At 39.9% G+C, this 23,872-nt stretch overlaps 1 protein-coding gene across 15 annotated transcripts in view; it reads left to right on the forward strand.

The window, feature by feature from the left end:
* The window catches only part of PCDH10 (protocadherin 10), a 66,856-nt gene that overhangs the window by 13,106 nt on the left and 29,878 nt on the right, over nt 1-23,872 (forward strand). For 4 of the 15 annotated variants that reach the window (XR_008308209.1, XM_053254036.1, XM_053254040.1 and 1 more), the window contains one exon: nt 6,683-6,988. The exons of 2 other annotated variants lie outside the window; for them this stretch is intronic. Coding sequence is in view for 9 of the 13 variants with exons in the window: in XM_053254036.1 (XP_053110011.1) it covers nt 6,683-6,988 (306 nt within the window). In the remaining 4 variants the exon portion in view is untranslated. Of the gene's footprint in view, nt 1-5,733; nt 5,842-6,682; nt 6,989-10,416; nt 10,486-12,926; nt 12,963-14,873; nt 15,517-23,872 lie in introns of those variants that run through there. 9 more of the 15 variants (XM_053254038.1, XM_053254041.1, XM_053254035.1 and 6 more) reach the window with 7 other exon arrangements.

A 23,872-nucleotide genomic window follows, 5' to 3' on the forward strand; every position in this document is an offset into this window, starting at 1 on the left:
TATTATTCTTTTGCAAAGAAACTGGCAGTTTCCATTGCTCAGCTTTGTATGATAATTAAGTGACATATTTCAAATACGTTCAATTGAAAGGAGCACTATTTTTTAGTGAAGTGCTTAAGAAATAAAAAAACCCACACTTATAAAAGCTGGTAACGTGGCTTTCTCAATATTGTTTATTGAACATTTAGTTGTATCTTAAACATCTTGATCGTCAAGCACAACCAGAACACTCAATCCAAACTGTTACTTTGGTGGAGAACAAGAAGGTATATTGTTGGGCTGTGGGGAGGATTTTTATTAAAAGTTTGTAATGGAGAGAGAGAGCATGCGCGCGTGTGTGTGAGAGAGAGAGCGAGCACATTTCAAACCAGGGAAGGAAGTGGGGGAGAACAAACACAAGGAGACTGGCTTTTCAAATGCAAGCACACACACGGTGGCTTAATGAAGGGCAACAATCAAACTAAACAGATCTAGGATAAGGAACACTTTTTGTTGTTGTTGTTGTTTTTTGTTGTTTGTTTTACCTTGCTTGAGAGAGGAAGTTCACAGTCCTTCCACTTCCCAACTGGCTGGGCTGAGGCTCCCTCCTTACCTCCTGTGATTTGCCAAGAGTGACCAGGAAGAAGCTGAAGCATGCAGCCTAGGCTGCTAGGGAGAGGGGTGGCACTCTCAGGGTTAACCCTTTGCTGGTGCTGGCGATTTCGCCACTGCTGTGTCACCGCCAAATCCAAACTCCCTGCCTGGCAAGTGCTAAATTTGCAGGGTGATGCGGTGGGGGCATGCTGGGGAGTCATGTGACTTGCCTATGGGGTGCCTCTCAAGGCAGTGGGCCCCGAGACAACTGTCTCCCCTTGCCCAATTGTAGTTATGCCCCCCCCAAGATTTAAAAAACCTGGGAGTGCGCACACAATCGCACACCTTAGAGGGAACACTGCTGGTGATCTTCTCTGTTTCTGAAAGAGCTGGAAGTGTTACAATGTGTGTGGACAGAGAACTGGAGTGTGAGCAGGCAAGTGGGAGGTACTGGCAGACTTGGGGTGACTCACGAATAAGTCAGTTTCACAAATATCTGAAGGGAAAAAACCAAGAGGAACCCAAATCCCCCCAAGTGCCCCCGTGTTAGCCAGTGGGATAGAATATTTGTGAACTCAGACAGTTGACAGGTAGACAGAGCTAATGGAACTGTGTAGCTAAGAAAGGGGCTAGGAGGGCTTCAGCAAAAAGAGTGGGAACATTTTCCGCTTACAAAATACTCCCTCAAGGAAGTCACTACTTCTGAGGGGCAAAGCTGCCTAATAGTCTCCATAGAGTAAAATGTTGAAATTCTATGCCTCTCTCACCAAAGTGTCAGGTAACCCTGTTCTGTTTTTGAAGGGGAAGCAATTAATCTCTTGGTGATATGACATATGGCCCTCTCAAGTGTTGGTGGGGAGGTTTTGAGAGACAATTTTCTCACAACTCTCTAGCTTCGTGGGAACACTGGAGGTTCAGATAATCATCGTAAGACTTAACAGAAGAAACCTTCCTTAGCCTGCTCTGTAGCAGTTACACAAAACTGAAGAGCCCTGCTTCCTAACTCTTAAGCTTTAGGGCTGGATGAAAAGGAGGTGGGACTGAGCACCATATAACATAACAAAACGCATTAAAAAAAATAAAATTTGCTTATGAAGTAAGACTCAAGTTAGAGGCGGAAGCCTGTCTTTGTTGCTATGTTTATTTTGTCATCCTGGTCAGCCGCAGACTCAGGTAACATATGCACACCAGAGGCATTTTGTTATGGATCCATACTTATTCTCTTACATTTAGCAGAGGCAGAACAACTGGTCTTGTTTGACCCCGGCACAGCATTCTTGCTTTTTTGTTTAAATACTAACTGCTTTGAGGATGCTTTGCATTGAAGAAGTGGTATATAAAAAATAGTAGTTAGGAATAATATCAGCCATTGTCTGTTTCCCTGCACCGCATATAGCTATCAAAGTCTAAATGCATATAAATATTCAGTGCATATAAATATTGGTCGTATTCATAAATACAGTAAAATCTAAGTCGAAATAAATGCAACAATACTACCATAAGCACAATGGGTAAACCCTATCCCTGAATCAGAAGCCCCAGAGGCATTGCTCTGGACTGAGCATCTTGCTTTAACAAGAACCAGAGGTGGAATGAGGTCTTCAGTACCTCCAGTCTCTACTTTGCTGCTCAGAGAAAGATTCTCTGGCCTAATGTCTAGCATGTCTCCTCTGTTCCATCAAGTCTCTGCTGGCCCATTGTCAGTGCTGTGGTGCAGGTGTGGGGCAATATGAGGTACTTGATGCAGAAAAGACCACTTCATTGTGGGGCTCATGTTAAATGAGAGTCAGTTTCAGAGTCTCTGAATTCAGGGTCTCTTGGTTGAGAGACTCTGGTTTGGGCTGGAGACTGTAGGTGGGTCCTCCAGCCTGATTTTTCCTTTCTCTTCAAGATCAGACTTATTGCTACTGCTTAGGGCTAGGGTCACAACAGTCGTGTACCCTATACAGGTCTGTTCTGTTTTTTGGGTGTGTGGAAAAACGTACCCATTCCCAGACTTCGACATAGCATAGGCTTTGTATTTAAAATAAAGTGTGAACCCAAGCTAACACATTGGTAGCTGTCTGCCCTCCTAAATGCACACTTGCTGGTAAACCAGGTGCCAAACAATTAAAATAAACAGTACTATTGCATAAAAGAAATGGATAGTGTTATTTGGTGGCGCAGTGGTAAAACTGCCGCCCTGTAACCAGAAGGTTACAAGTTCGATCCTGACCAGGGGCTCAAGGTTGACTCAGCCTTCCATCCTTCCGAGGTCGGTAAAATGAGTACCCAGAATGTTGGGGGCAATATGCTAAATCATTGTAAACCGCTTAGAGAGCCCCGACTATAAAGCGGTATATAAATGTAAGTGCTATTGCTGTTGCTAAATAAATAGGTTTATTGAAATCACATATTTGAATGAAATAGATCTGATTTTTTTCTTCCTGAAAAAAGCAAAGAAGTAAACAAAAATAAAATATTACTTCTTTCTCGGATTCTGTTGTTAGGCATTGTAAGAATGATGAAAACTAACCTATGTGGTGGTAATATAGTGGTCAGGTGTGTATTTACTTTCATTCTGCAAAACACCAGAGCCAATTAAGTTACCAGACACCAAGCCATTCACCGTTTCCTTGTTTCTTTACTGAATCTATGAATCACCAGCTGTGCTTCTATTGCTCCAATTTTAGGCCATTATGATGCCATGAAGAAACACCTGTTAGAAACCATTTGGTAAAATGTCACCCTATTTATAGGACACTTTAAAATGGAGTATACAGAACAGGAATTAAAGTCTGCATGTGTCCCACTGTAATTTCCTCATCTCATTTTGGTTTAATGTATTAGAAATGTCTGGTGGCCTGAATCTTCTAGAGTAACAGCTGCTGTTAATGTAGCAAACACAATTCTTAAAGATTATTAAGAACTTTAGCCTGCTCTATAAGAATTTGGAGTGGACAGCAACATTTTTTTACTAGTCTCATTTGATCTCTCTACAGCCATATGAATTTGGGACCATCCCATGTGGATGGTCAGTCCACGTTTCCCATATGGAAAAGGGAGTCTGATAAACAGTTGCTCAAGCCATATGGGGAATGATTCCTCAGATTCTAGAAACGTTTCCTACCAACTGTTCCCCCACCACCACCACTACCACTTCCCTGGTAATGTTCTCCTAGTGCAAAATTATTATTAATTATTATTATTATTATTATTATTTCATTTTATATCCAAGGAGCCCAGAGCGGTGTCCTTGGCGCTCTTCTTCCAAGGAGCCCAGAGCAGTGTGCTACATACTTAAGTTTCTCCTTGTTCTTCACAACAACTCTGTGAAGTAGGTTAGGCTGAGAGAGAAGTGACTGGCCCAGAGTCACCCAGCAAGTATCATGACTGAATGGGGATTTGAACTCGGGTTTTCCTGGTACTAGTCCAGCACTCTAACCACTACACAAGGCTGGCTCTATGTGTCTAGCCTTTTATTCATGTTAATCTAATTTATATTTTTAGTAATCATGTGTTTCAAGCTTTCCCCTTTATTTCAACAAAGGCTATCATTAATATGTAAAACAATTCATGCTTCATGTTAGCAGTATTTCAGTTTTGTAAAGTTACAATATGATCCACACAAAGTTCAGCAGATTCAAATCCTATTCTCTTCAGTGAGAGAGTTAACACATGCTCATGAATTAGTGGGAGAAAGTGCTTGACAGTGTGTGGATTGTACCTCCTTTTAATTTGCAGCAATCATAGTATATTCATATTTTATATTGCACTGCTGTATTATGTCACTTGTTTTGTTCCCTGCAGTTGACAAGCAGAAATCAAAGGAGCTTGCATTTTAGAACCTGATACAAAATTGTAAACAGCAGTGCATTTCCACTAGAAACTACATTAGAGAGGGAAAAGAACAGAGTACCATGCTCTCGAGTGATGTTTTTAAAAGAGAAGAATATAGTTTAACCCTTTTTCTTATGTCCAGATATTAGTTTCAGTATCTGCAATTCATTTTCAGAAAGCAGTGAGCAAATTATTGTGAAATAATGAAATTAGGATTTCCTCTAGATAAAAAATTTACATCTTCATTCTTTGCCCCATTTTTATGAAATCTATGTGTCAAACTGTGATTCTTAACACTGATTTTGCTGTTGTTATACTTGCTGGAAAATGGACTAGTAAAATTATTCTATGTAGACAAGAATATTGCTGGAGAAATGTTGAACCATTGTGTCCTCTTCATTCCTTTTCTCTGAGCAAGAAGTGAGCTAGCCATTTACTTCTTAAACCATTTGTATGTCTCGTATGCTGTTCTTCCCTTAAATCTTTAATCCCAGCTTCTGTTCACGTTTGCATTCCTCAACAGCTCACCGATTAGCAATTTACTTCCAGATTCCTGCATGCCAATTATCAGTAGAAGGTTACAATTAAAGCCAGACGTTGTGTTGCACATAGCTTAATTTAAAATAAAATTGTCATTACAAAGTGAGATTAATCTGAGACAAATCCCCTTGTATTTTTCTAATTCTCAAACACTTGTTGGTAAATTGCTGGGATTTTTTATTTGCGGAAAATGTAGTAAGACATTGCTTCTGCTTATATGAATCAAATTAAAATTCAGTCGCAGCAGAACTTTAAAACTAATTTTTGCTTCAGAGAGATAGCTATTGATGCCTTTTTATGGCAGTAGTTTCCAACCCTTTTATCAAAAGCAGGCATTCCTCACCAGGCAAATGTGGTCTTTGGGAACCATCTGCCATTCTTAAATCCTGATACAGAAGAGCCACGCACTTTAAAGGTCTTGTGGCAAATTATTCCTATCCTCTACAGTCAGTAGTCTGCCAATGCCAGTCAGCTTGTAAACCTGCCATAACACCTTGCCAGTTCTAGGAATTGGCAATCTGGTTTACAGTAATGAACAACGATGGTGACCTGGCCATATGGATTGTATCATTGGTAGTGGAAAAACATTTTTAATGTACATAAGTTATGGTGCTTGGTATGGTGATACTGGTATGTGGGGTTGGTTTTAATGCAATTGTTGTAAGGCCAGATCAACAAGTAATTTTATTCTGCAGTTACATGCATACTGAGATCTAAAATACAGTATTCAGCTTCTTCTCCCAAGGAAGCCATAATTTGACCACTGAATTCTTACTGTATACTTCTTAATATCACTCACAGTCAACATTGGTTATTCCATTCTACTCTAAAGACTTCAGACATCGCTCTTCTTCAAGAAACCTGGTCCGATGACTTAAGAAATCAGTCTATTGAAATGCCAATCATAAGGTAGTCAATTGAAGCCCTGCTTCTCATTTTAAATCTTAATAGCATTAAAGGATTTGTAAGCAACCTGTTTCATGTTGGCAAGGCCAATGCTTTCTAGTACAGAGTAAGCATTAACACGTTTGTCAATAGTATTTGGATCTGTGTCACATTGGACTTCAGCTACCCTTAGTGGCACTAATTAGAGTAATTTCACTATAGGCTTTTCTTCAGCTCCTAATGTGGCTTAGGGGATTTTAAGGGAGATAGCAGCGAAAAATTACTTGGAAGAAATTGTGTCAAAGGCTGGCTCTGTTAGGTCATGCTCTTCCTCCAAAGTTGAATTAATCTGTAGTCTTTCTATGTACTGACATATTCAGAGAAATTCACCAATTATTATTTATTTTTACTGGTGAGTTCTAGATGAAAAACAGGTGGAATTTTATTCCACTTTCTTAAATGCATTTTCTCTCACCAGTATTTTTACCATTGTCCCCTTCCTTTCATGTCATACTAATTCTTTACTCACCATTGCTGAGCATCAAGCTTCTGACATCACTTTCTGATGAAGTTGGACTTGCTCCCAGATGGGCTTGATGGAGTGGGTTCAACATTGCTTTTTAATAAGATTCCCACTTATCATCTTGTGATTGTTTTGCCATGAATAGAACATTCTCGCACTTGCTTTCTTTTGAATGATGGTGCTGTCTTTTGAAGACTAAATGATCCAATTCTTTATTGATAGGCTGGAGGTGATGGAAAAATCTTTTTTTTTTTTTAACCACCATACCTTTACACATCTATCAGCAGCTGGTCATGATGCTGAAGATTATATCTGCAGTTTTTCTCTCTTTCCTGCTTGTAGGCATGGATCTCTTCTCTAATTGCACGGAGGAGTGTAAAGCATTGGGCCACTCGGATCGGTGCTGGATGCCCTCTTTTGTCCCTTCTGATGGACGCCAGGCTGCGGATTACCGCAGCAATCTTCATGTACCCGGTATGGACTCTGTTCCAGACACTGAAGTGTTTGAAACACCAGAAGCCCAGCCAGGGGCAGAGAGGTCCTTCTCCACCTTTGGCAAAGAGAAGGCCCTTCACAGCACTCTGGAGAGGAAGGAACTGGATGGACTGCTGTCTAATACACGAGCGCCTTACAAACCACCATATTTGAGTAAGTACTGTTCAAAAGGCTGCTAGAGAGTATATTCCCTTTGTGGGAATAAAACTCTGTTCCCCAGTGTGCTTGCTAGGGATAGAACAATATACCAGAGGCAATAGGAAAAAAGACCCCTTGAATCCCTTTGGATTGGGAATCATTGAAGAGAGCAATGTTGATTTTTTTTTTTAAACGCCTGTGGCATTTTAAATTTGTCACTTCTAGGACCTTGTTGAAGATGGATTTGTTATAAAAAAAATATTGTGCTGTTTCCTGGAACTGATGCCCTAGTGATTTTTCCCCCCCTTGGAAGTAAATAATTAGCAAGACAAGCATTTCTTCAGATTTTTAGCTGTCTGTGGTGCCTCTTTGCTGAAACTTTTCACTGCACCAAATTATTTTGTATCACAACTGCTTTGTTTCTGTTGAGCAAGACTTGGAGGTCATCCTGTGAGTCATGTTTCCCTGCTTCCCCTCCACTACCTTTTGTTCCCTTGACCATCCTTCAAGGGATGAACTTTGATGATTTCTGAATTCTTGTGACAGTCATCAGTATGGTGTTTGTGCGGCGGAGAAGCTGGTGTATAGGTTTAGGAAAGCTATTTCATTATTCACTTCTGATTTTGTGCCAAGCAGAGTATGTTGAAGTCACTCTTTGGCCCAAGATGCTATATCACTATACTTACCAGCCCATTATGTTTTATTACGAGATCGTAAAGTCTTCCTTTGATTAGAAGTGCTTATAATTCTTATAGTCTGACAGTAAGAGAGGAAAGCAGTATTGCATCAGTGAAAGTAATGCCTTGAATTAGTAAGGCTTCAAATGTTGTAGGAGTCCTTTCCTACAAAAGCCAAAATCTAAAGACAGCAGTGGTGTAACAGTGATGTCACACAGGAGTCCAGGTGCATTCTAAAATACAAGTTCAATATTGTAGTGCTTTCTTTTCTCTTTTTTCCTCAGTTCCATTTTGGCAGTTGCCCATCATAATTTGGGAATTAAGTCTTTATATTTCTAGCTTTTTGACTCGGAAAAGCATAATGGAAGTTTCTGATGTCAGCTTTGTGCTGTGTATATTTAGTTAGCAGCAGATGATGTTGAAACATATCACTTGTTACATAACAAAAATCCATTTGATAATATTTCATGTACCTTTGAACATAATGATCTAGAGGAGAATGGTAGGTTTTCATTGTCCAATTCATGAAGCTATCTAGTTTCCAAGACATCCTTTACAGCTGCTTTTTAGCCACACATTCCTAATATCCTTTCCATAATTTTAACTCACATACTTCAATCCTATAGCTCAAATGCTTCAATCCTGTCTCCTTAACATAAAACCTGGGTTTCTTCAGTTTAGGCATCAATTCCTTTTAGTAATGGATGAACATGAAAATGAACAACACTTTTGTAATGGAAACTTGCTATCTGAATTTTGTTTTAGAAGTTGTCAGCAGCTTTTAATCAGAATACAGAACTGTTTGTGATCATTTGTCTTTTTAACTTGGACTATCTAAAGGCTAGTTTAGATTTCCCCCCCACTAATTGTGACTTGTGCATCTAAAGTCTATCTTAAGCCTATGTTGGAAATATGTCCTTATATTGTAATTTAGTGGTATCTAAGACACATTCAGGAAAAAATATCAGCTCTAATTTTTGCATTCTATTTTATAATTCAGGATTATATTAAATCTAAAATTATGTGATTGTCTTTCATTTCCCTGTAATTTATGCTCCGCATAATTTTATGTTTGGAAATGCACATCAGAACAGAGTTAACCTTCTTCTTCTTCTTCTTCTTCTTTTTTTTAAGAGAAGAAACCAACTGCTTAGGAGTATGGTGTGTTTTAGAACCGAGAATATTTCACAATGAATAATTTATTCTTTGAACATGACAAGGGGAAATACTATTCTCTGTTCAATTCTAAAGGAAGCAGCAGAGCTTATTCAAGACGTAACTATAGTAGAGCTGCTAAGTAATAGTGACCACAGCATAATTAAGTTTAACATTCTCTTGGGGCAGATTGTACCAAAAACTATTAAGGAAACATTGCGCTCTACAAAGGGAATTAAACAAAAAGCTAATTGAGAAAAATCTTAAGAGTAAAATCTGCAGACTAAGCATCATTCTACTCACTTGAATAGCTGGGTCCATGGAGCTGCAGGAGGCAGGACATTGGTAATGGACTCCAGAAATAAAATGACTTTTGTTATTTTGTAACCTAGAAAAATGATAAACATCTATTTATTTGGTATAACAAGTAACTCAGATATGTGCAGCTATACAATCTCTACCCACTTAAAGGGAGTAGAAAAATCTAGAACTTGCCCTGAGCCCTGGAGAACTACAAGGAAATGTCTGCATTTGCACTGGAGCTTTTAACCAAATTTGTTTTAACAGCAGCTTCCCTTGTGGTACATTGAGAGGTAGGAGTCAGAAACAACTTCTAGTTCAACTCAAGAGAGAGACTCTAAAAGCCAAATTGCATGTACACAAGTCCGTAGGTGTTCTAAAAGGGGTTTGTTTGATGCCTTCAATACTTGAAGCAAACCCTATGGTCAAATTTTTTTAGCAACAGGGACCATACCCACCTGTGGGTGGTAGCTACAGATATATCACGTAAACATCTCTGCTGCACTCAAGTGACCTTTTCTCTGGAACATTGGCGTCGCTGCAAGAAAAGATAAAATGCTAGGCAGGTTGTCTGACTTCGCATTTTGGGAAAGGGTTTTCAAATGGTGGTTCTCTTATATGTAGGACCAAGGGGAGAGCACCTGTCTCTGTTTAGTCCAACATAGTGCCAATGCACACAATGCAGTCCCTAGCACACACAGTTATGAAGGAGAGGCACACTGAGAACATGCCCATCTTTTTCATGTGTATAGGGGCCATTCATCCAAATGGCCCCTATACAGGCATTTAAAGAACTATTTGGAGCAGGTGTACAGGGACAGATGTCCTGATGGGCATGTTCTTGGCATGTCCTATTCATAATTGTGTGTGGCAAGTGACCATAGTGTTCTTCCTGGTAGCTGTCGCTGGTGCCTCCCTTGTTTTTCTTGTATGTTGTGAGTCCCTTTGGAGACTGGGGAGAATCTTCTAAATCATGTAAGCTTGTAAGCATTTTGCTCAAAAGTGGTATATAAATATTTTTAATATTATGATAGACACAGAATTTATGCAGAACCACAAAAAGGCAGGCAACACACACATTCTGCATAGTGAAGCTGGAAGTTGCAACTAACTCTACAGACCAAATCTGTAGTTTAAAAAATAAGGCTAGTAGTGAGGAATATAATGAAGATTAACAAAAGTGATAGTTAAGGAGATGGTATCATATTCTGTATAACTAGTCCGTATTTTTAAAAGGGGGAAAAATGAATATCCAAGCTACCATGTTAGGTAGATTGGAAAACTACATAAATATTATTTATGTTTTAACAGGAATCAACTCATGAGATTAAGCAAATTCCTAAGTATGACAGATGCATACATTTTATCAGATCCTGTCAGGTAATAATTAAGAGGGCATATCTGAGAATAAGAAGTCAAGTGACAAAGTGCTGGAACAAACTGACACATTAAGTAAAAATAAGTTGCTTGCACCAGATGGTATTCACCCAACAGTTGCAAAGGATTTTTAAGGGAAAAAGTTGACAATTGCTAACAAAAATAATTTCACTGTACAATGTCCCATGTTTAGATAAATTGAATATAGAAAAAAAATGTTGACCTTCAAGTTCTTTGAATCTGATTTCCATGGCAATTATAATAAGTTCAAGAGCCTTCGGAGTCAGGCAATATATAAATAAAATAATACATAAACAGGTAATTCTGAAAATTCAGGAGCAGTGATTAGAGCTTGTGTTTTAAAATGTCTATGAGAAGAGTAGACACTTACCTATCTTCCATGTTTGTAAAGGCAAAATGTGAGTAAAGGGGTTGTGCATAATGCATTATCAAAACTCTGATTTCTACATTGTAGTATAGGGTCATAAATTCTATTTACATTGAGAGATAAACAGTAGGAAGAGAAGGGTGGAATAGCAGCCCCAGGGTGCATGTGTGATGTTGAGCTGATAAATGGTGAGTTTTTGTTGTGGTTAAAAATCATAGGCCTGTTAAAAAGGAAGGTCCTAAAACCCTGCACTGAAAAACCATGAAGGAGGCAGCTAGTTGGATCTCCCAGGGTTGGGAGTTCCATGACTTGGTGTCTTAGCACAGAACACCATCCACTGTGGATTTGCCAACTATATTGTTGTCCAGGAAGGTAGTCCCTTTCCCAACTGTTCTTCCTGCTCTCAACTGCAGATTTCAAAGCTGTTTTACATTAGAACAATTAAAGAAAACAAAAAACAAAACACCAGCCAGCAGAGAGAATCACACTACTGAGTATCACAATTAGGCCTTAATGGAAGAGACTGGTAATACTTACTCTGTTGCAGGCCTTTGATGACATAAGATGATAGAAACAAAGTAATTAGGTACTAAGATTGGTGAATTTTGCACAATAGTAAGTCCTAAGAATGTTTATGTCCCACTGAATGGGATTTCCTAAATTAATACAGTTATTAAAGGAGATAAATTGATTGATTGGGTTAGAAATGGAAAAGGGGGGGAAAAACAGCTTTAAAAATGATCAGTATTTCATTTCCTAGGTTGCTGGGCTGGCCTTTGGGGAAGATGACTAAAGCATTCCTGGTGGTATTTTTCAGACTCAAGCTGTCCTACCAAATGCCTATAAAAACTGAGCAAGGAGTGGGTGCTATATATGATATGGTTGCCTTGGCTCTGGTCTGTGTAAGCCAGGCAGAATTTAATCATATACTGGAAAGCCTCCTCCACCCCAAAGTTTTTTAAGAGCTCAGCTAAATGAAGTAGAGAAGGCTACTAAATTCTAACCATATCCAAAGAGCTGCACATGAGATTCTGTGTATGCACTGGGTGGGAGCCTTAATTCCCACAACCATCTCTCCCTTGAAAATCAGTCCTGAACACCAGGGCACTCATAGCATCCTCTGAAATGCAAGGGCTTGAAGTTGGAAGTGAACATGAGGACAGGCCTCCGGAATCTCTGTTAGCATTGTGGACATCCACACAGAGCTCTTTCCATCCTGGATATCTACTAAGGACAAACTCCAACCTCCTTGGATGAAATATTTGGCTACCCAGTGGTGTACTATGCTAATGAATGTGATTCATGTTACTAAGATTTTATAACAGATTTTTTTTTGTAACTCTACATTATTTGGATCTGGTAAATTGCACCTACAAAAAATAGAATATGTGCTGAATCACATTTAAAAAGTTCTTTCTTAGAAAAGGCCAATCCCATATATCTCTGGCCACTATTATGGACTATAAGAATTTTTTATGTCTGCTGGTGCTTGTGCCAAACTACAATATTTTTCATGTTTAATCAATTGGCATTTTGAGACATCAGTGTTAGTTAAGCCTCATATGAAGAAAAACATTTTTTAAAACCACCCTTGGTTTACTTTTAACAAGTGGAAGAAATAATAGAAATACAAAACTAACTCTGCTTTCATTTTATTACAGCAGTAAAATGGTCGTACAGAAGTCACATGCTCTGTCTTTCAACCATTAAGTTAAATGAAAGGATTTTTCTATCTCACATTCCCTTCTTGCTTGCAATCTATAGTGGTAGTTATTTCCTGTTTGCGGGGTGGGAAGCCAATGGAATGATTGCTGTAATGACAGGCAGGAAAGAAATGGGTACGTCAGAATGACAGATACAAAAACTAGTCTATAAAATTGTACAAAAATATAATCAGAGTTTATTTTAAAATAAAGATAATGGTTTAGAAATAAGATAATCTACAAGATCATCACCTATTAAACCTCAACAATAGAAACTACAACTTGTAGAAAAACAGAGAAATTGTAAACCACAGAAAACACCATTAATCTGATCATAGTAACTTTTATTGCAGATCAGAGTTTGACAGTATTCTGAACTCTGCTTTAAAGTAAGTGAAACCAAGAAAAACATGAAGAAAATCTTGCCACTTTTCTCTGTCATGTGATTTACAAAACCATTGCTGCCTGAATCTCTTTATGTGCTACAGACATTGGGAGGATATTGGTGATGTACCTCAGTAGTATTATTGCTAGTGAGTGACATGAAGATTAATGCTGCGCTTGCGCAATAAACAAAGTTATGCATGTACAAGACACTTATGGAGCTGTGAAAAATCACAGGATGCTTGAAGTTTCACTTGCACAACACTAGTGGAGCAGGATGTGGGCATCTCCTTGTGCTTTGGTGTGCAAGCACATCCTGTTGTGCTAGTACAGCACTGGTCTGGAACACACATTTCTGATTTAGCATATCTCGCTAGTGCAAGACCCCTTGCACTGGAAGGTAATAATAATGGGTGTCAGTCTAACTATTTTTATTAACCCGGGCACGAGTAATTCAAAACCATTGATTTACACTTGCATGTTTTCTTTCATAGAATTACTTTGCATCTTTTTGCAAAACAGTACACTGAGAACAGGTAATGTTGACTTACTACAAAAAGGCAGTGTACTTGAAAAGCACTGTAAATGCTAACAGCACAGAGCAACACTTGGGGCCAAATTGCATGTTTCGTTAAGTATGTAGTTTGCTCATGCATCGTTGTTTTTTTGTGTATGAGCATCAGCCATGATGGGAGCTGATCAAGAGTAGTGCCATGACATGGGGGACAGAACAATTTAATCCTTCACCCTGCATCACAGTCCCAGTGAAAATCGCCCCCTCAAGCTCGTTATGGTGCCAAAGGCAGCTCCCCTTCTGGGTCAAATAACGGCTTCAGGGCTTGGGGTGTGTGTGTGGATTATGCCATGAAGGGAAAAAGTGAAACCTCCTCACCCATGTCATAGCCCTGAACCTGATGAGCCCCGCTCTGTTCTCCATGGCTATTTGCAAAAGAAAAAAGTAGAAATGGAAGGGCAAACTACATATTTAACATGACATGTAGTATGTAGTATGGCATTGGTTATGGGAAGAAACTGAAAATTAACAGATTGGCTTCCCCTAGGTCATAGGTGGCACGGATTTGACTTGTGTCTTCAGGCTTTAATGTATTGTGGAGTTTTAAAGCCCCATTCTAAGAACTTTAGTGCAACTTGTTATTGAAAGAGAGAACTGCTTCAGCGTTTGTTGTTTTAGGATATTACTTTAATGAGGCGATGAGAACAATCCCCCCCTTCCTAAACCTCAATTAGCAATGTTTTCCAACAAATTATTAGCAATATGAGAGAACTCCATGGCTGACATCCTAATTTACACAGCATGCATGCAGCCAAAGGATACACTCTCGCAGTGGCTGTATGCCCACTTCAGCAGCACAGGAGGTTGTATTCAGGGGCTTTGCCAGTCTCCCCATCCCCTGGAAGTGCTTTGTGCAATGTACGGATATACCTCTGCGGATCACACAGTGCTCAGGGAGATATTTCCTGGTTGCACAGAGTGCTTCTGGGGGAAGGGGAGATGGGTGAAAATTACCTCCTTAGTTTGTGACTGACCTCACTGCTGCAGTGGAAACACAGCCACTCCAGGCATACCTGCTTTGTCTTTAAGCACACAGCGTTTTAGGATGTCAGCTAGTATCATTTAACAGGTTATATATTTATTAGTGCTCCTTAGTAATGGCTCTATAGTTGATTTTGTTTTCATGAACACAATCTATCTTTGCCCTTTCAGTGAGGGCACTTTTTGACTTTTTGACTTTGGAGCTCTTTCTTGAACTGCCGTTTCTTCCCCATTCTGGATCTGTATATTGGAAAGAAAAACCAAATGTCTCTTGTTAATCTATATCTCAACAACATTTTTCTTGGTATTCAACTTTAATTAGCTTATGTTTTTGCTTCCACTTTGCCACTAAAATCCTAAGGTTCCTGGTTTGAAAACATCCATCTTGACTTAAGACGACATCCTTTCAAGTACCTTTGGTCCACAGAAGAAGAAACCAGATGAGCAGCAGGAAATTAAACTAGGTCTCTGAGATGCCCCTGGCTCTTTGTGCGTCAGCTACTAAGCATGCATAGAAATACAAGCTTGCGTTGGGAGAAGCAACTACGAATGGTTTTTGACATGCATATTCGTAGCAGTTTCAGTTCTAAATCTGACTACCAAGCTTCCCTCCTTTTCTGATCTTTACAGCTAGATCACTTATAGACATATACCAAAGAAAATGACTGAACAAACTGAATTAGCAAACAAAAATATTTGTGGTAATTTTCATTAATACTGTCATATGGAAAGTCGTACAGTGCTTTGCCACTGTTCACGGATATTTGAAATGAAAGAAGTACTCTCAGAGGGCATTAGAAGATCTAAAGATTTGACAGCGAGATTAAAAATCCATGTAAGAATAATACTCATTTTACTGTGAGTATAGGGTGGTGGTGGTGGTTGGCTTGTTTTTTTGTTTTTAAAAAGTGTACCTGTAGACAAAGTAGCAAAGGATGTATGTACTGACAAATTTAAAAAGAGTAAAAAACTTTAATAATAAACAATAAAGCTTATCTATCTGACTAATTGCAAAATCAATTTTATTAAAAACGAAAATGCTTATGCATTATTTAATGAAGAACATAGCTCTCTTTAAAGGTGAAGTTGTGCCCTCAAGTCAGTGTCGACCCCTGGCAACCACAGAGCCCTGTGGTTGTCTTCTTTGGTAGAATACAGGAGGGGTTTACGATTGCCATCTCCCACGCTGTATGAGATGATGCCTTTCAGCACCTTCCTATTTCACTGCCGGCCGATATAGGAGTTTCCCATATTCTGGGAAACATACCAGTGGGGATTTGAACCAGCAACCTATTGCTTGCTAGGCAAGTCATTTCCCTGCTGCGTCTATAAAAAGTGGGGATGTTGTACTTGCATGCAGAGTCTCCCAAGAGAGTGTGTTCTGAAACCCTACCACTGTGCTGATGCTCACTGCCCTCCATTGCCCCTGGTGACAACATTTGTCTGAGAGACGTGCTATATTTGTGATTAGTCATACCATGGTGCAGAACGCTGAGGCACTGCAGCATTCTGATCATAGAAAGGATTTGACCACTAGTGTCGCACTGGTCTCTGCAAATGCTGCAACTGTGAACAGTGTGGGGAAGCTTCTGAGCATGTCTGCACAAGGTGGGGCTCACAGGGCACACTCAGGGATGCTGTATCAAAACTGAGTACAGCACCCTCAGTTTTGATAATGTCTGAAGAGGGCTCATGAATAAGCCAGAACTGAAGTTTTCATTGGTATTTTAAAATGAAGTAGTTAGCTGTAATATGCCTTACATCTCTCATGCTATCTGCCTTGCACTTAAGAACAGCCCTGCTGGATCAGGCTCAAGCCTATCTAGTCCAGCATTCTGTTTCACAAAGTGGCCCACCAGATGCCTCCTGAGAAGCCCACAGGCGGGGGTGAGGGCTTGCCCCATCTCCTGCCATTGCTTCTCTTCCTTCTTTGTAGCTTGCTTCTGATCCACATCAAGGCCACACATGCGTACTAGTAACACTAGAAGGTATTTCACAAAACACAGACTGCTTGGCTAAAATCCCTCCTACCTGAGCAGCCCATGTCATCTGGGAGACAGGGAGGTCTCTCGATCCAGCAGCTTCAGCCAGAGCTAGCCCAGATCTGCTCCCCAGGCAAAAAGTGAGAATGGATGGAAAATGAGTTACTGCCACTTCAATGTTTGGCCGTGTGCTGCACCAGGGCTCTGAAGATAGCTGCTGAGAGTGGAAGCCATAGAGCCCTGATGGCACTCCAGACAGGGAGGAGAGCCCTGCTACATCATAGCAGGCTGCCTCTCTGTTGTCTGTACAGTGAATTATGGGATGCGGGAGGACTTCCTCCTCCTGATCCCACATTGGGTGATTGCTGCTGCACCCTAAGAGGCAACAATTGTGTGGGGGAAGGTAGATAGGCTCCTGCCTTCCTCCCAGCCCTACCCAGTGGAATTGATCACGTGAACAATCTTAATGTGTGGTTCAGTGTAACATTGTACTGAAAATTAGGTCTGGTTGTGTCTGAGCATCACATTTCTCTACTTCGGCTTGACTATCATTCTGACTATAAATATGGGATTTATACTCTTCCCCACCCTGCCCACTTAGACTGTGACTTGTACAAATTCGGTCCAAACACTTCCAGTGATTGGAAATAAAATTGAGTGCATCTAAGGTCCAAAGTTAAATGCCTTGCTTCCCTTCCTCCTACATAACTTGCAAGGGCTGCCAGGCAGCTCTTTAGGTAACTCCTTCCCAAAGAAATAAAATCTCCTAGGAAGAGGCCGTATTAAGCAACCTCCATTTAGGTTTATTATTGGAGAAGTTAGAGTGTGCGCCTGAGATTTGGTTGAAATCCTGCTTGAGCATTTTAAAGGAAACATGTATGTGCTCATATTGTTAGGCAATAAAAGTCAGAAGATGAATGCAGAACCAAGTGGCCAGTTTTTGTTGAATAAAGCAGACGGTATAGTAAAGATGCATTTTGCTTCTGTCACAAAAGAGTGGATGTTAAATACGGTGGTCTGGCTGACATCCTGGCCAGCAAAGCACCAGTGCAATGGGAGAAGCACCAGTGCTTCTGAAAAATTCAACTAATTCAGCTCCCAGGCTGGCTCAGTGGTGAGGACAACTTTTGATGATCTGTCCTTCTTGAGGAAGTGCTGTGTGCCACCTGACTATATGTCCCGGAGGGTTGTACAGCCCTCAGAGATATTTTCGGTTGACATAGAAGATGTCTTGGGGAGAGGAGGAGATCATTGAGAGTCCCACAGAATAGCACCAATGCAATGTTAGCCTGGAACTCTTTGGATGCACTGGTGCTATACCAGTGCTTCTCCCATTGCACCAAATGAAAAGGAACAAACACTGGCATATTCAAAATGCTTGCAGCTGTAAGCAGTGTTATCCAACTGGCCACCAAAAAGAAGTGGGATTATCTCATCTCAAGGCTTTGTTATTCTAAGCACATTTACTGCTACTTGCATTTCACTGGAACCAGTAGAAACTGCTTACAAGAATCTGCTTAGGGTTTTTTATGGTGTAAGGTTGAAATCCTATTATATGGAAGTAAGGACTGGTTCACACACTAGCATCTTAATGAGAAAACACACATAATCAAGTTCCCCACTGCCTGTCTTCTCTGTTCTTTGGTGATGGCTTGTAGTCTTCCTCTTCTCTTGACCTGAACAGACAAGGAGAGACCACCGCCTTCACTTATCCACTCCGACAGCAGCATTTAGCTCTTCTGGATAGCAGTTAATTACACAAGTTTGTCCCTGTTTTGTGTAGTGTCAGTGGTGAGGAGGGAAGTCCCCCCATTTTATGTCAGAGCACCTGCCATCAACCAGAAAGAAAAAAGAGCAGAACTGATACAGTGCGGGTCCACTAGCAAAAACATCTGGAATGTGGCCCTAATATGGATGCATAAGGGTAGTGACCTTGTTCATGCAAAGAGTTCAGAGCAGGGCAAGAGTGGAATAGGCATTTCAAGGGGGATTTCTAGTACCATGGAGGACACTGAGGCTGACATTCAGATGAATGCTGCTCTAGTGCAGTAAACAAAGTTGAGCGCACACACACGGAGGCTGTTTTCATGTGCTCCCTAACCCAGGTTAAGGAAGCCCAGCCTGGGTTAGGCTGCATGTGAGAACTGCCAGGTTGGGCCTGATTCTGGTGCGGCAGCGCTGCCTAGCCCCGCTTTGAAACCCGTCTCTACATCCAACCCCAGTGGACACAGACGGGCACCTAGAGCTTCTGGGGGAATCCCCTGTGTCACTCAGTGCATTGTGGGATATACAGAGGCTGGGATGCGTCATCTCGGTCTCCAGAGCTCCACACTGCACCATGCAGCACAGATTGGGAGTGCGGTCCTCCCACCACCCCACCCACCTGGTCATGTGAACAACCTCAAGGTCACATAGCTGAATGAAGGTTCAAAGTTATTCAATCCCTTGCACTCAAAGTCTGCTTGCATAGCAGAATATGATGCAGACTGAGGAAGAGGTTTCTAAGCAGGTGGTGCCCCACAGGTTTCGCCCTGTTGCATAGGTGCAACTCTGCTCTGAAACACAAGCGCCTGACCTAGCAGAACTAGTGAACACAAGATCTTTGTCCTAGTGCAACATGCTTTTTAAAGCTGCATAAATCTGAAGGTCAGCCACAGCCTTCAACATTTGTTTTGGAGGCTGCTACAAGTGAAGGGGGCTTGACATGTTACAGAGTAATGTATAAATTAGCTCTAAATTGTGCTTGAATCGGGAACATTTATATATTAGAGTAATTAAGTAAACATCCTTATTAATGGGAGGGTAGTAGATGTATTGAACAGCATGGAGCCTGTTTATGAAGACACTGAATGCGTGTATTTGTTTGCATTTGCTAGCACACAGAGCAAGCACTTAAATCTGGTGTTAGACTGGGGAAGAAATCCTGAGTTAATGATAGTGACCTTAGCTCACTTTCCATTTCAGGCGTAACTGGCAAGCATAATTTTAAACTATAGTTCTAAACAACCTTTACTGAATAATGCAAGATGTTGAGGTACAATTAATAGCTTCTTAAGAAATGAGTACAATAATGCCTAACAATACAGAGAAATAGAAATGTTTTCATTATACTTATCAACACCAGAGATGTGGGCTTTCCAGAAAAATTTGAATTTGTTTTTTTAACATTTCCCCATGCAAATTGCACCCTCATTTGTATAACATTTTCATTGATCCCCCTCCCCACTCAAAAAATACTGTACAAATTTTCCTAATGCCCTAAATAGATTATGATCTGATCTGGCATGTTATTTGAGCTATTATACAGTAAAAAGCACCTCTATCATATTAATGCCTCACATTGTATCTCAAAGTTTTTTCAAGTAGCCAGGCAGTTAAACTGAAATATTTGAGGATTGGGAGTGATCACTAAAGTCACGCTTACTGAATACTCAACTTAATAAAACCTGTGTACCCTCTCACATACTTTCTGGATATTCCTGAAAAACATGAATTATAGCTTTGAAATTGTTGAACTTGTGTGACCCTCAGGGACATATTTTGGTGATGCACAGATGGTTTGAGAGGGAAGGGAAGATTGATGAAAGTTACTCTTTCCCCTGTTCAAGTCTGGAACTCCTACTGCAGCATGTGTTCAATGCTAGTCCAGATGCCAGCCAATGGAATTTTAAGAATGAAAAAAAAAGTTCACTGAAAATATAGCATGAGAATAATTTCTAGAAAATTTTCCACGCCACATCTCTGATCAACACCAATTTAAAAACACTATAAATTGACATGAATCCAGTATAAGCGAAGTTAAAATGTTTTGAACTGATGGAGGAAAAATAAACCCCTTTCAGCAGCCATGTTTTTGAAAAGTAAGGTATTTTATCAGGAGTTCTACTAAAATCCTTTTGTACAGAAGGAAAACCTTTACTCTTATTGAAACCCACAGTGTCTGTGTTTGTTGTATGTCCATCTTTTATTACCAAATCAATAACACTTTCTGTGAAAATGGCAAGATGCCTTCAGATAACAAAGTTCAAAATATTTTACCACATTTTTATCCTGGCAAGTTTCCCAGATTAACAGGTTTCTATCCTGTCTTTAATTCAGGTACCATTTGTGACTTTTCTTCAACCAGTATTCCATGCCTGACGCATACTATTGCTGATTTCCTACAGTCATACACTTCGTGCAGTTATCCATTGTGAATGGGATTTTTGGCTAACTATACTATTTTAAAAGCTAAATGTGAGATGATGCAATGCAGTTTCAGATCAGACTTAGGAAAATAGCTGATTACCATTTGTATAGTAATAATAGGTGCAGCTCTGACAACAAACATATTGCACCCAGCATTTGTTTGTTTGTTTTGTTACATTTATATCCTGCTCTTCCTCCAAGGAGCCCAGAGCGGTGTACTGCATAAGTTTATCCTCACAACAACCCTGTGAAGTAGGTTAGGCTGAGAGAGAAGTGACTGGCCTAGAGTCACCCAGCAAGTATCATGGCTGAATGGGGATTTGAACTCGGGTCTCCCCGGTCCTAGCCGAGCCCTCTAACCACTACATCATGCTGGCCTCCACATTTCTTAATTTGGTACAGTTGATAGCATCGTTTAGACAGAATTTAAGTAAATTGGCTGAAGAAGGTTGGATTTTGGTGTTCTTTCTTGCTTCTCTCTGTCATCTTCAACAAAAGTTCGGAACTTCAGAGCCTTTGCTTCCCTTAAACCCGGACTGTGATTATATATTTTGTATAGCCATACCTGTGTAGGATATGTAAATATACAACATCAGCTTTGCCCAGTTCAGAATGAAAGTCATTGTGGCAGTACTGTTTTCAAGATAAATAAGAGAAGGGCTCAAAAAATATAGCTCCCAATAACAAAGCACACTAATTGTTGTTATGATGGCCTTGTGTCAGTGATGAAGAGGATAACAAGTGGCCTATTTCAGGCATAATATGACTCATCAGTGGCTTAGACATTGCAGTGAAGAGTATGCTAATCACATATTTAAACAATACAAGCTTGGAGAGGGTTGAAAATCTTTTGCAGAATACAATTAAGTACTCTATAATCTTGATAAATTGGAAGGACGGGCTGAAATTTGATAGGATAGTACTTCAAAACAAGATATAATTGCTTTGCTTTTGAACACAAAATAAAAGACCAAAGTGGATAAAGAAGTGTAAAAAAATGGATAAGAAAGAATAAAACTAATGCGAGGAAGTCTAAGGAAATTCTGGGTAGAATGTAACACACTATCTGATGATCTGCACTAATAATAGTAATCATAATAGCAAAATGGGCTGAAAATGTCATCTGAAATGGTCATGTGGACTCATTCTGTTTATTTTACACTTCTTAAGTATTGAACCAAGCATCATTCTTCACTTTAGGAAAGTGCATGTGGTGCAGCCTATCTGGAGCTACTGCAATACTAACTGGACAGAATGCCGTAGAAGTCAGGTGCTTCAGTAGTTTCTCATATAAAATAAACCCCAATGTGCAGAAAACTAGCATATCAGAGAGAAGGAAATGCTGTTTTTGACAGGCTAGCTTTCCATACACGGGGTGTTTTCACATACATTGAGTATACAGCCCCCTTCACCACTTGCGTTTTGAAATTATACACATCTAGGAGTACTGCAGTCACCTTAACTGGCACAGTGGGGAAATGCTTGACTAACAAGCAGAAAGTTGCCGGTTCAAAGCCTCGCTGGTACTATATCAGGCAGAAGCAATATAGGAAGATGCTGAAAGGCATCATCTCATACTGTGAGGGAGGAGGCAATGGTAAAATCCTCCTGTATTCTACCAAAGAAAAACCACAGGGCTGTGTGGGCGCCAGGAGTCGAAATCGACTTGACGGGCACACTTTACCTTAGGGAGTACTGCATGGTGATTTCCCCCTGAGTATCTCCCCGCCACCCAACATCCGTTCATTCACAAAATTGTGAAAATGTGATTGTTTCAAAGATGACATTCCAGTGTTTTTAATGGAATGTGTTGTGAATTGAATATTTTACTTTATTAGAATTGCCCACATAGGTTATGTTCAGTGCTGAAACAAACTCTTCTATCCTGACTAATAGAAGGAAAATAAAATCAGCCTTTTAATGCTTGTATATAATTCTGATTAATTCAGTTGGATACTTTCACTGGCTGACATCCTGACCAATGCTGTTCCTGTGCAAGCAAAAAAAGCACATGTGCAATACTACCAACCCTGCTTCTGAAGCACAGATGCTCACTTGGGGGGAGATCTTCTCCAATCACCCTCCCCCTTGAAGCACTCCATGTAACAGGAAAGTAGGTCCCAAAGGGTTGCTAGTGTTGTGCATCTACTGTTTTTGCTTGCATCATTAGTCGGGCTGTAGGCCATTGTTACTGAGCAGTACTCAGTATCATCATCATCTTATTATTATTTTATTTAATATCATATTACATTAAGAGGGGATTTATTTTCTTCCACAACTTTCAGACTTCAGGGGAAAAAATACTGTAGAGCACAACTGGATGCACCTTGTGTCAAGACTAGACTGCAATGAGAGCACTTTATCAATTGCTGATGCTAAATGAATGATAAATGCTGACATCACCATAGATATTGAAATAGTTTTCTGCATTAATAATAATAATAATAATAATAATAATAATAATAATAGTAAATTAATAATCTGAATACTAGATGAATTGTATTCATCGTTACTACTGCTTCTAGCTAAGTGCATTTCTGAATAGTATTAATAACCACAACTTGACAAGTCCCAGGTGCCAGGGAGCTGGTGCTTAGAAATTTTACTGTGGTGCCTAGGCTAGGATATTCAGAGGTAGCATTATTTAATAAAATCTGTTTTTGTCCCATGCAGCGGTGTTTCTGTTCAAAGTATGTTTCTTGAAAAGGTGGTAAAGCCCATTTACCCTCCTACTCCACAATGTCCATCAGTAAATCTGGTAATGTGGTCAAGTGTCCATTTTCTGGCTCTGAAATTTTTGGGATGGTTCCTAGATCCAAAGAAAATTCATCAAGACCAGGATGTGCTTACAGAACTGACCATTTCTTAATCCCAGCCATTGAAAAACAATGACTGAATACTCTTTGGAAGTGTAGGATAGTTGTTAAAAGATAATCAACATCATAGGCCACATGCCAGGACTTATGTATAATAATATATAACTGTAAAATAATTCTTAACACATGGTTAAGTTTGTGTAGTGTGGAGTAAAATGTATTCAGAATATTTATTTATTTATTTATTTAAAATATTTATACCTTGCCCCTACAGTACACTACTGCTTGGGGCAGCTTTTATAACATTTCCTATTTTCAAAGCCTTAGGTGACTAATGTTTAGGACCATGACCTTACTTCCCATGGTTGGCCATA

Source organism: Hemicordylus capensis, chromosome 5 (genome assembly GCF_027244095.1).
Source record: "Hemicordylus capensis ecotype Gifberg chromosome 5, rHemCap1.1.pri, whole genome shotgun sequence".
NCBI lineage: Eukaryota > Metazoa > Chordata > Lepidosauria > Squamata > Cordylidae > Hemicordylus > Hemicordylus capensis.